This window comes from Cajanus cajan, chromosome 3, assembly GCF_000230855.2.
Source record: "Cajanus cajan strain Asha chromosome 3, NIPB_CcT2T_4, whole genome shotgun sequence".
In the NCBI taxonomy this organism is placed as follows: domain Eukaryota; kingdom Viridiplantae; phylum Streptophyta; class Magnoliopsida; order Fabales; family Fabaceae; genus Cajanus; species Cajanus cajan.
The window spans coordinates 37970396-37983709 of record NC_138519.1 but is presented as its reverse complement, the minus strand read 5'-3'; the positions used below and the strand labels follow the sequence as shown (position 1 = coordinate 37983709).

General features: G+C 30.6%; 1 protein-coding gene across 2 annotated transcripts; it reads left to right on the top strand.

The window, feature by feature from the left end:
• The first annotated feature begins 354 nt into the window (after nt 1-354).
• LOC109808058 (FRIGIDA-like protein 3) lies at nt 355-6212 on the top strand. Of its 2 annotated transcripts, none has more exons than XM_020370877.3 (5): nt 355-516; nt 840-888; nt 2553-3610; nt 4217-4389; nt 5591-6212. In XM_020370877.3, exons 3-5 carry the CDS (start codon nt 2563-2565, stop codon nt 6005-6007), a joined length of 1638 nt encoding a protein of 545 aa, XP_020226466.1. In that variant the 5' UTR covers nt 355-516; nt 840-888; nt 2553-2562; the 3' UTR covers nt 6008-6212. The 2 variants fall into 2 exon arrangements, with proteins under 2 accessions (XP_020226466.1, XP_020226467.1); XM_020370878.3 differs by lacking the exon at nt 355-516 and adding an exon at nt 539-689.
• Nucleotides 6213-13314: the final 7102 nt, after the last annotated feature.

Here is a 13314-nt window from a genome sequence, read left to right as displayed (position 1 = left end):
AATAATAATTATAAAATTATCTTAATTAATTTTTATTTGATATAAATTTAAAATAAAATAAAAGTTACATAAATATCAAATAATTTTTATAAAATAAATTAAATTTTCTAAAAGTTTAAAACAAATACAATTAAATAAATATATATCTATCTTTGTTTTCATATCCAATTTAATTAATAAATATTATTTATATTTGTATCATATGATTAGGACGAATTTAATAAAAATTTACTTCTCATCTCTAAATTTAGCTATTTATCGGAGATGCCTTATCCAAAAACAAAAATGGGCTAATTATAGAAGAAAAAAAATGAGGAAAGAAAAAACAGTAGAAGTGTAGAAGAAAGAGTGACAGAGACAGAGAGCGAGGTTTGCGACTCTATTAATTAAACAAACACCACTGCCACACATTCTTTTCTTCTCTCTCTTAGGGTTTCACGTTTCAGTGTGAAAATGGATTGACAATTTCTCTCTCTTTCTCTCTCTATTTTTTATATTTCTCTCACCGTCAATTGGGTAACTCTTCGTGTCTCTCTCTTTGCATTTTTTTTCCTGTGATTTTGTTTTCATGCTGTCGGTTTAGATCGGCTTTGTCTGCTTATGCGGAACAAGAATCCGCTTTCCCCGTTCGTTGATTGAGAGATTTTGTAGGCATTGTGCTCGAAATCTTCAATCGTTACTGCGCTACGGTGAATTTTGTGAAATACTCTGGGAATTCATTATTCTGTGATTTTTAAAGTTTCAGTAGTTTATCGTTGTTTTGTTTTTTGTTGTTTTTGAAATTTCCTTAATTGACGAGTGGTAATGTTGTGCTGATTTTGCTCCTGTTTCCTTTTTAGGGTTTTTGTTGGCGTGACTCGGAAGGTTTGGATCTGGACATCTTTGTTGGTAAGATTTTTAGCTTTTTATTTTTTTAGTTTCGAAGGCTGAATGTTGTTTTAGTAACTAATTAATCTGCCAGACAAATTATAAAGAAATAAATGAGTGGTTGAGGATTCGATGGAGGGTTAAAATTTGATGTAAAAAATAACGCAGTGGAATGAACTCGGGATTTGTTTTGAAATTTTAGCATGAGCTTTTTGATGATGTAATGTTGGTAGCATCTGGCTTTGTTCCATAATGAGTTGTCTGTGAGGGATAATGTGCTAGATTTTTTCCTTTTTATATTTGCAACTTCTAGAATTAACTTTAGGTGTATAGCATTGCTATTATTGTGTTAATGCTATTGTTCTCTCTCAAATTCAAGTGTAATTTTATCAAATGCTGATCCTTTCTTGTGTTCCTACAAATAATTGTCATTACTAAATCTGAATCTAATAGTAGTTTATTGGCTCTTGCTTTAAAAAGTATATAAGTGGAAATTTGTACTTTCTATTAGTAACTGATTGTTTGCTTTTATTTTAGTTTGTAACTGAGATGGGATATTTTAGCTTACCTTTTGTAAAGAGAGACACAGCATGTGTGTAATATGAGAAACTGACATGCAAATGTTTATGCCATTAGGACATTGGAAAATTGTGTGATTAAGTAGGTTTAATTACCCTTTTGGTCCTTATAGTTTCATGAATTATACCTTTTTAGTCCTTATAATTAAAAATATTTCGTTTTAGTTCCAATATATACTGTTTTGGTTTCCTTTCAGTCCCTATGCCTATATATGTTAGGGACTAAAAGGGAACAAAAATGGAATGTATTGGGACTAAAATGGTATGTTTTTACCTACAGGGACTAAAAGGTAAATTTTATGAAACTAGAGGGACTAAAAAGGTAATTAGACCTTTATTATATTTTACTGCATCAGAAGATTAGAACAAATCTATAATGTCATTAATATTCTGTATCAGAAATAATTGAAGTTGGTTTTTCTGTTTTGGGAAATTGTTGGATTTTCGTGTGCAATAAAATGGGCAGTTTTAGTTTTTGTCTGGAATTGCTTAAATTCTAGACTCTAGTAAATGATTGCTTATTTCAAAAATTTATCTCAGAAAACTGGCACGAATAAGTGATTATTTGTTCAAAATAGGCTGAACTAAGCACACAATTTAATGAGAAGGGAAATTTGGAGGAACACACTTGACATAAGTTTTGGCTCGCTCATTGTTTGACTGCCAGTCTCCACCGCAAAGTTTGTACAGTGTCTTAATTCCAAAATAACTGCAAGATATGAAGATAGAAACTTCTAACTTAAACCCTATAATTATGCACTCACAGCATTGTTTATAAAACATTACCAATTACTCAATCTACCCATAAAAATACTTTTTAGGTAATTATATATTATAATATCCCTAAATCATAGTAGCTTTTATTCGCAACTTTTTATCTTTATAATGATGTTATCAATGGCAACCTTTTATATGTTTTTCATTGGTTCATTTATTTGCATTTGGATAGCATGGGTATGGTTTTTCTCATGGTACATGTATGGCTTTCTCATATCAAATTCATGAGTACTGCAATTGCTAATATGTGTTTTCTTCATACTACTACACATGGTTTGTGTCTACTGATTTGAAATTTGGTATTTGTTTTTCATTATTTATCTTCTCCAGCTTCTTTGCTATGGAAGACACAGATTCAGTTGCTACATTGATAGATTCTACAACTTCTAAGATACAACAGCTGCAGAAGGCATTTGCTGAACTTGAAAGTTATCGGGCTGTTTCTCTTAACTTGAAATGGAAAGAACTTGAGGAACATTTCCATGGTCTTGAGAAATCGTTAAAGAGGCGCTTTCATGAATTGGAAGACCAAGAAAAAGAGTTTGAAAATAAAACAATGAAAGCTCGCGAGCTGTTGGAGAAGCGGGAAGCAGATGTTTATGCGAAGGAGCAAGCCTCGTTGCAGAGTCTTCAAGACAAAAGAGATGCTGCTGTATTTGCCATTGTAAATGCCCGAGAAAAGCACAGGAAGGTTTCATCACGTGAACTGGCTATTGTCTCGAATGGGGGTAAAGGGACATTGGGAGTGGAGGAGAAACTTGTGGATACTGTGTCCGTTGCAGCAGAAAGTAATGTGGAAGAAGTGAAACTTTCTCCTGAGAATGGAAATGTGGATTTGATATCTTATCCTGAGTTAGTAAAACTATGTAAAGAGATGGATGCTGCTGGACTTCACAAATTCATATCTGACAACCGTAAGAACCTTGCTGCTGTAAGGGAGGACATACCAAATGCATTAAGAGCTGCTCCTAATGCTGCCTGTTTAGTTTTAGATTCTCTGGAAGGATTTTATTGTACGGAAGTGTCAAATCAGGATGTAAAGAAGGATGCTAACTTATTGGGTCTTCGCCGAACCTGTATCATGCTGATGGAATGTCTATGTGATTTCCTGAGCAACTCAGCTTGTGTGACTAATTCAATTTCAGAAGATATCAAGGACAGGGCAAAGGCAGTTGCTGAAGCATGGAAACCCAGATTGGATGCTCTTGACATGGATGCTAGCAATGGGAATTCCTTAGAGGCTCATGCATTTTTGCAACTTGTTGCTAGTTTTGGTATTGCCTCTGGTTTTGATGAGGAGGAGTTATCCCGATTGATTCCAATGGTGTCTCGGCGCCGCCAAACTGCTGATTTATGTCGTTTCCTTGGGCTTTCAGAAAAGATGCCTGGTGTGTATTCGATCTCTATAATGATTGACATGAATTTAAACTTTACAAGAACTACACGAAATTTTGAATATAGGCCTAACTTTTATACAAGTGAATGAAAAGTTTTAATTTTTTTTTGTTTATTCTATGCAAAACTTTTAATTTTAATTTTATTTCAATAACTTGTTCATTCCTTAGTTTTCATTTTGTGATTAATATGATTTCTAATTATTGAGTTCCTTTCAATAGTCACAGGATTTTTCAAAGTTCTACCTACATTGAATAATTATTTTTTTATATTTTGCCTGTCTATATGGATGTTTATGCTTGCTTGTTCTTGTTAAATTATTGCTAGGATGTCCTCTGAAAACTGATGATGCAAATTATGTAATATGATAAATTCTACGGTAAGAGAGTGTATGGATCTTAACAAATTACAATTCAGTGGTGATTGACTTTTTAAACAGAACCCTAGTGTTCTAGACCTTTGTTTCTTGGCAGCATCCCGAATGACTTTTAACATGAATCTCATGCCTGATTCTAGCATTTGTGTCAATTACAGAGTGAAGCAACAGAATTATTGCTTCTGTTTGTATTAATACTTCATTTTAATTTTTGGATATGCAGGTGTAATTGAGGTTTTGGTGAACAATGGACGGCAAATTGATGCTGTTAACTTAGCTTTTGCATTTGATCTTACCGAACAATTTTCTCCCGTTTCTTTATTGAAGTCTTACTTGAAAGATGCTAGAAAAGCTTCTTCTCCTGTTAAAAGTGTTAACTCATCTCCCACTATGCAGGTGTGTTATTTTGTGTATGCTATATTAATTAGTTATTTCCCCCATTGTCTTATTTCCACAATTTACCTAGTGATTGAAATATTCCGGTTCTTCTGTTTTCCCTAATACTCTTTTTTGCCTTGGGTCATAATTGCATGCCATTTTTATAATATTTTGCTAAAACAAGACAGTATATAAAATGCTTTTTATCTGGAAAAGTTTCTTAGCAGATAGAAACACCACTCTTTAAAATGTAATTAGGCTTGTAGGTAAAGCTGATGAGCAGGAAGGCCTGCATATTATTTTTGTTTGTTTGAGAAAATAACAATATGGAAACGATGGGGATTCTCATATGAATGATAAATGGAAATTAAGCTTGATTCTATATAGCAGCAGCAGATATATAGGTTAAAAATCAATTTAGTGCAAGAGCCTCATGAAAGTCTTGATGCAATATAGAAAGAGCTTAATTGTAGAGCTTGCTGTCTTTGATGTTAGGACTTAAGGGCTATGTTTGTTGACAAGGCTCTTTTAGATTCTTAATTCTTAGTGCAGTGCTCACAGAGCTTTTGGTTTGCTGTTTGACTTATGGGTAGTCAATGATTCTGTATATACTAGGTGTTTTATACATGCCATTTACCCCAAATGTTGCATGTAAATTATTTTGATTTGCATGGTAAATTATTCTTAGGTTTTTAGCATTCTTACTGGTTGTTTGAACAGTGTACATCTTTAAGCGTATCTTTGGTGAATAAAAAAAGAAAAATTGTAAGCAAATGCGATTCTGAAAAGCAGCCTAGGCTTTTTTAAGAAATACGTCCTCAGAAAGCAGCTGTATATGTTTATTGATCATCTCAAATTTCATCATTTATGAGAGGTGAGAAACACCCCTTGTTGAGAGGTGATACTTAATTTTTGGTCATAATCAATATGGCTTAAATATGCAACAAGCTGTGCAATATCTTTGCAAATTTAGTACGAAATATTAATGGAAGGCATTCACTATCTTCTTGAGTTGCCTAATGGTTGTCAAAGTTCATCTATACATGTCACAAACGTATCTTTTGTGTTTCTCTGTCACTGTCACATCCTAATTTGCATGCTTCAAGATACCTCCGATGAATTGCATCCTTGTTTGGTTCTTAAGTGGCTTTTGTGTAATATACTGTTTTTTGTTTTGTTTTGTTTCCTCTTTAAATACTCCAAGTGACTTTTGTCTCAGATTGAGGTTAATGAACGAGAACTGGTCGCCCTTAAGGCTGTAATAAAGTGCATTGAAGAACATAAACTCGATGAGAAGTATCCTCTGGATCCTCTCCAGAAACGATTGGTGCAGCTAGAGAAGGCCAAAGCTGACAAGAAGAGGGAAGCTGAAGCGACAAAGCCTCAACCCAAGAGACCCCGTGCTAATGGCGCTGGATATGTTCCTCGTGTCACTAACATTCCTTCTGATAAAACTTGCTATGCTAGAGTTGCTGACAGGTATCCACAATATGTGTATGACCGATCTTACATGTACCCTGGACCAACTGATAATCATTGTCCCCCTCTCATGAGCACTGCAACGTATAACTTCTCTCCCAGTCATGGCAACTACTTTGGAAACGGCTATCAGTACCAAGCTACATATCTCCACTAGTTAGCTGATATGTGAACAGGCGATTATGATCTTTTTGTTTAATATCTAGTCTTAACCTTTAAACTGTTGTATGTTGCTCTTCCTCAATGTAGTAGTCTTTAAGAATCGCTGAAAGAGGTAAAATGTCATGTTAAAATTTAACTTTTGTAGCAGAAGATATTCTGATCCTCTAATGTATCAACTCTCTTCTCGTTTTGTACACTTACATAGATGCCTTTGTACTCTTTTTTTGGGTCCCGTTTATCAGTTTCTCAATTAATGTCTTAGGATCATTAGCTGAGAATTCATATCTGATGTCAAAGTTGCGTTTAGTTAGGGTCGGAAATGAGTCGAGCAGTCGAACTTGGTTTAATTCACTATGACTTGATATTTAGTTTAGCTGGTAAATCGATCTGAGTTTGACATGAATTTTATTTTTCAACTCGAACTCAATTTGTTTCAAATTTGTTAGCAATTTGGTTTGTTAGTTTGAATTATATGAATTAAGATTCAATTTTTATTTTTTGGATTTTTCACGTTTTAAATTTTAAATTTAATAATAGATTTTAAATAAAATGATTCATTATTTTTATTAAAGATAAAATAATTTGTTCTATTAGTTTCAGATATTACAATGTATGATTTTAAAAAAATATGGATAGAATTAAAGTCTATGAATTGTAACTATTCTATTTTGCATAAAATAATAAAAATTAAATCTATAATTGTGAAATTTTAAAGTATTTGCTTTATTATTATTATTATTATTTGGCTTAAATATGTTTTTAGTCCCTCAAATTTAGGGTAAATCTATTTTTGGTCCCTCAAATTTAAAAATTATTGTTTTTAGTCCCTGTAATTTCAAAAAATCTTAATTTAGTCTTTATATTCAAATTTTGTTAAGAAATTTATCAAATATTATTGCATAAAATCTACTTATTGGTGTCCCTATTAGTGAAAATATCATATTAAATCCGGTTGATGTTGCATAACTGTCTTAATTAGTCACTTTCAAATATGTTATTGGTGACCTAAGGGACTAAAACAAGATTTTTGAAAATTACGGGGATTAAAAACAACAGTTTTAAATTTGAGGGACCAAAAATAAATTTATCTTAAATTTGAGGGGCTAAATACATATTTAAGCCTTATTATTTTATAACCAAGTTTTAAAAGTTTTTGAGTTGGTTCGATTCTGTCTTTATTGCTTTTGGTCGGTATTACCTAGCATGTCTCCAAACTTCAGAAGAGTAGAACATCAGATTTTGTTTTGTTTTTACTTAGACTCTTAATTCATTGAAAGATTTATTTTTGATAAATCAACTTTGAAAGTGTGTTAAGTGAAAAAATTATCTATATAAAAGTCAGATGTGGTACGATTTCCTATTATTGTAAATGTCTATATATAAAACTATTATGTGTACGATTTTCCTTTAAGAAATATGTGTCTATTTTAAGGGTGACAATTTCCCATCTATCCGAATCCTAGAGAACCGAAGTGGGTTTTTGAACAACAAATAACTTTAATCGAGTGCTCAGGTTTTCGGGCTATTAAAAATGGGTTGAGACGGTTTTCATCTTCCTTGTTCCTTTTTTCCCTTTACTTTTTATTTATTTATTTTTATTTTTATTTTTATGACATTGCACCTTGTTGAAGGATTGTTGAGGACTGCTTTCGTTTGCCTTTCGTGCTCATCGTAATAATTTTCTATATTCTGAATAACTAGGCAGAAAATAAAAAAAATTGGAAAAAATTGCTTAAAAAAAGTTAGGCCCAATATGCCTAACCCGAAACCAACCGTACAAACCTGAAATCCGACTAACCCGAAGCTCACTTACAATTGAAAATGAGTTAATATTTTTGCTGGTTGGGTTCGGCTGGTTTGAACAAATTGGACCTAAAACTGACCGAATCAAACCCGAGATCATGCCTAGTGTATTTTACCTCTTCCTTTATATAAAACTCTTTCATTTAATTTATACTCTATAAAGCACTTTCAATTAATTTACACTTTTTTTTAAAAAAAGTTGATTTGGCAAATTTAGTTAGTCATAGTAAGTTTATGAATAAATTGAACTCTTGTTTTTTTTTTTTTTTCAAAATTACTTCTAATATTTTTGAAATTATTTATTTTCTCTTTTTGTTTAATTGTTTCTTGCTTAATTAACCAATGTTTGAAAATTATGTTTCTTCACCTTCTCCAATCATAATAAAAAGTGTTTAATTTATTAATTTTTTTTTAAACTTGTTAATTAATTAAGGATATTTTTAAAAGAAAATCAACGCATAACACAATTAGAAAAGATCTTGTAAAAAAATATTAAAAAAAGTAAAGTTAAAAGGTTATATATATATATATATATATATATAGGGAACATATCAAGTGAGAGAGAATTTATTATGAGAGATGAGGGGGTTAAAATATAACTCTTAGATTAATTTTCTCTCACTTGATTAAATCACAAGTTTTCTCTCACTTGATTAATCTAAGGATTATATTTTAACCCTCTCATCTTTTATAATAAATTTCTTCTCACTTGATATGCTCTCTCTCTCTCTTTATATATATATATATATATATATATATATATATATATATATGTATACAACTCAAGCAAGAATACTTGTTAATATGAGAATCAATAACAACTCTTATATTAAAATAAATAGCTTAAGTTAAAAGATTATAAATAAAATTATTATATACCACCATCATGTTATTTCTCTATTATTGTTGTTCTCATCTTTGTTATCGCAACCATCACAATTACTGCCATAACCTCCACCAAATTGTTGCCACATCACCATGCCGTCACATCAGTACCTCCACCACACCACTACCACATCACTACTTTTTCCATTGCCACAATGAAACTGATGGAGGAGGTGGTGGTGGTGGTAGTGGCGACGACGACAATGACGACGACAACAACATGGTGGCAGAGGCGGCTGTGGTGATGGTGGTGAAAGTGGTGGTGATGTGACAAAGATGCGATGAAGGTGCAAGTAATCAAGATAACGATAATAATAATAAAGAAAATTATGATGACAGTAGTGCGTGGTAACTTTATTTATAATTTTTTTAATGTAAGTTATGTATTTTAATTTAAGGATTGTTGTCATATCCTCATATTAGCGAGTGTTCTCATTTGTGATCACCTGATGGAGGACCATCCTTGAAGACCATAGAACCTTTGACAATGTCTATGGTTAGAAGGTTAGAGGAAGCTACTAGGGAGGATGTGCTTTATGAGCATAGAGTATGGAAAATTATGATGACAGTAGTGTGTGGTAACTTTATTTATAATTTTTTAATGTAAGTTATCTATTTTAATTTAAGGATTGTTGTCATATCCTCATATTAGCGAGTGTTCTCATTTGTGATCACCTGATGGAGGACCATTCTTAAAGATCCTAAGACCTTTGACAATGTTTATGGTTAGAAGGCTAGAGGAAGCTACTAGGGAGGATGTGCTTCATGAGCATAGAGTATGTGTTCTTCTAGTTGATTAGCCTTCTATTGTATATACTGTGTATAGGTTATTTTTTGACCTTATATTTTAGGTCAAATAGTATAGGAGTTTTTATCCTTGTATGATTTTCTTTAAGGGTGTAATTAGTAATTTAGGGAAAGTGTAACTAGCTAAAGTCATGATAGGCTTATTGGGCTTGGATGATCCAAATCTTTTCATGACCCATAGGTTTGGACATTCACTTGCTCATGCAGGTGGTTTGGATGTCTAAACTTAGCCAATCTAGCCATCCAAGTTGTTAAATAAGTCACATGATTTTTGATAGTAACATCTCAACAACTTGTTAAAAGTAATCATTAGTTTGGTAGTTATAATGATCAGATTAGGTAGTTGGAGTTAACTTAGGTTAACCTATATTATTTCTAAACTAGGATTATCTTAGTTCACTTCATAAGTTTCTAGACACTTAACTAGGATTGGTTATCTTAAGTACAAGATAATTAACCATGGTTACACTTAACCATGGTTAGTCTAACTTGCACCATAAGACAATCAAACCCTGTATATTGTTTTTCTCTTTTGAGTATTATTGGAGTTTGAAGAGTTATTTTCTATCTAGAATTCATTCTCTCAAAATCTTAAATATCTCTTTGATTTACTTTCAATTATCTTATTCTCTTCCTAAGAGTGTGGTGAGATTTGAAGTGTTTCATCTTCTTTCTTGAAGTGAGACCACTTGAAAAGAGTCCTTCACCATTGAAGGTGAATTCAGAGGTTTCCTCCTCCATTGGAGACCTTGAAGAAGCTTGAGGAGTGTTAAGAATAAAAAGATCTAGGAAGAAACTTAAAGGAGAAACTACAACAATTTAGTTCCTCCTAAGGTTTCCATCAACACCTATAGGACACAAACGTTCGTCACAACACGTTGGACACTGGATATAAATGCTGACTATCCTAATTACTACATATTACAACTATCTCATTTTTACATGATTGTATAAGATGTTATTTTGTTAAAATATTTTTATGTTTTCATGCTTTCTACATCTCAGTTGCATGTTTCTTATAATGATTTTGTCAAATATTAGTCATTTAAGTTCATTATTGTATCATCACCAAAACTAGGGTGACGAACATTCACAGATGTCTTTGGTTCAACAGACACCACTCTTGTTTTAACTTTGGAAAAAGAACATTGTTTGCATCAAAAGTTTGATAGGTGAGTCACCAAACTCATGGCCAAGCTCTCCAACAAGTTGAATCTCAACCTTGATTCCAATGAAGACGAGTACTCCCATGATTAGCCTTTTGATGGTAACAAAAGAAGAAGAAAAAGATTGTGTAAAGTCTTAAGTTTTTGAAAATTTTGGATTTATGATTTATCTTTGGGAGAGTTTTCTTCACAAACTCAAACTCTTATGATTATGTACAATATATAAAGTGAACATAGGCCTTATAAGTATACATATATGTGTTTCATATATACTTTGATATATATTGTTGATGTATGTTAAATAGATATGATGTTTGATATATATATCGTCTCTATTGAATATTTGAACCTGAATAAATCTTATATACTTAAAAATCTCATTTTTAAAAAACTTGTTGGTTACCATAAAAATTGGAGATATCAAATAACGGATTTGGACTTCTTAAAATCTATGTTTTAATGATAACAAACATATTCCTTTTTGTTTAGAATAGAAAGGCTAATGTAAAAGACGATTGCATGATAGCATGTAAAATTAGCATTAAATAAAGTCTTAAGAATGTTAACCTACCATACTGAACATATTGTTTGTCCTAAATGTTAATGAACACATTTATTTAATTATTTATTATGTTTGATATTTTAATCACGTTTTAAACATACACCTTAACAAACTGAAGGAATAAAAACCTCTTAGAAATTTGGAATGACTTTAAAGGGAAATGTTTATTTTTCAATAGAGAAGAGACAAGTATGATCTTCAAAGTTTGCAAAGTTAGCTAAAGGTAGTTTTGGTCTGACATGCATTGTAGTTCATTCCCTTTTATATATTAAAGGTGATAAGCAACATCTTTAATCAATTAAGAAGTAATTATTTGTTGAAATGTATTAAACACATCAACAGACACATCTTCAAGCAAGGAAGAAAGACAAAGGAAGACAAAACAAGTCTATATGGAAAAGTTATCCAATTTGAATTAGTCACCTTCAGTGTTGCATATATAAGAAGCTTGGACGCACAAAGAGAACATAAAATACTCATTCCAATTCAAATCTTATAACTCTGTGTAAAGATAATTTTGTACTTCATTTTTGTATCACATCTTGTATGTAAGACGAACTTTGATTAGTTTACCCTTAGCTTAAACTTTATGTTTTATCTTGAATCTTGAAGAGGTTTTGTGCTTAAAGAATACTTGGTGTACAAAGCTTGGAGAGACTTTATTGTGAAAGAATGCTTGGGTAATTTTTTTTTGAAGAGAAGTGTTAAAGAACATGTAGATTGAGTTAGTAATGACTTGTTAAAGAATACTTTATATATTTTTAAAAGATAGTGACACTTGATCAAAAATTGAATATAGTCTTGGTAGTTGAAACAAACTAAAATAAAATTCTTTGTGTTCTTTATTTTGTTTGCATCCCTCAATTCGGGTGTATAGTTCATTACTTGCGAAAAAGTGTTATTTTTTTATGTACACAATTCAAGACTCTTCTAATATCTATTTTAACTTTGTACTATGGTGTATCTTTAATAATTTTTTTTTCTACTAGCAAAATCGTTCACATGCAAAAAAGTTTTTTTAAATGGCTAATAATAATGTCAATGTTAGAAGAAAGAAGGATACATTTTTTAATAAATACTTAAATTATAGGTTAAAGTATTTTTTTAGTACTGATAGTTTCACTTACTTTATTTTTTAGTCTTTATAGTTTAAAATATATATTTTTAGTTTATATAATTATCTTTTTTCAATCTTTTTTAGTCCATATACTTGTAATTTTTTTTAATTATTTTAGTCTTTATTGTTAATTTTTTTGTTATATTGTCTTTTTTGTATTAATGTGATAGAGTTATTTAATTTAACTTTGTTTGTCAGATATTAAATTTATTTTGTTTGAGTTACTCTAAATTAGGTCTCTCAATTTTTCATGTCTCTTTTATATTCTTATCCATGACATTTATTGTTGAGACACCATTGTTTTACTTGAAAAAAATTAAAGATCTATATCATGTCAACACAAAATAGATAATACTATAAAAAAAAATCATGACAAGGATATAAATGATTAAAAAAATGTTAGTATAAAGACTAAAAAAATTATTTAAACTATGGAAATTGAAAATGATTGAGAAAGATGAGTAAAGAAACTAAAAATATCTATTTTAAATTATAAAAACAAAAAAAATAAAGTAAGTAAAACTATTGTGACTAAAAAAATATTTTACCTAAATTATATTTTCTCCTATCTTGTATTAATATTATTTCTTCATTGAAAAATACAAAGATAGAATATGGTAATCAATGAGTTCTTTTTACAACAAGAATGAATCGTGGTCGAGAATTTTATTACATAAAAAAAACCTAAAAATTAACTATGTAATTCACTGCAACCAAACGAATTGATTAGATAGATAGAAATTAAAAATATTATAAAATTGGGTTTAAAAACATTAAATTTCAAAACCTTACACGGAAGATTTCTGCAGTTAAAAAGTGAAGAAAATAAATATAAAAATGAATTAATTATTTAAAACTAATAGATAAAAATACATTCTGCGTCTGTGAAAAAAAAAAGTGTAGTTATTGATTTTAAAAAGAATATTTTTTTCTTCTTCTAATTCATCCTTAAAAATTATAAA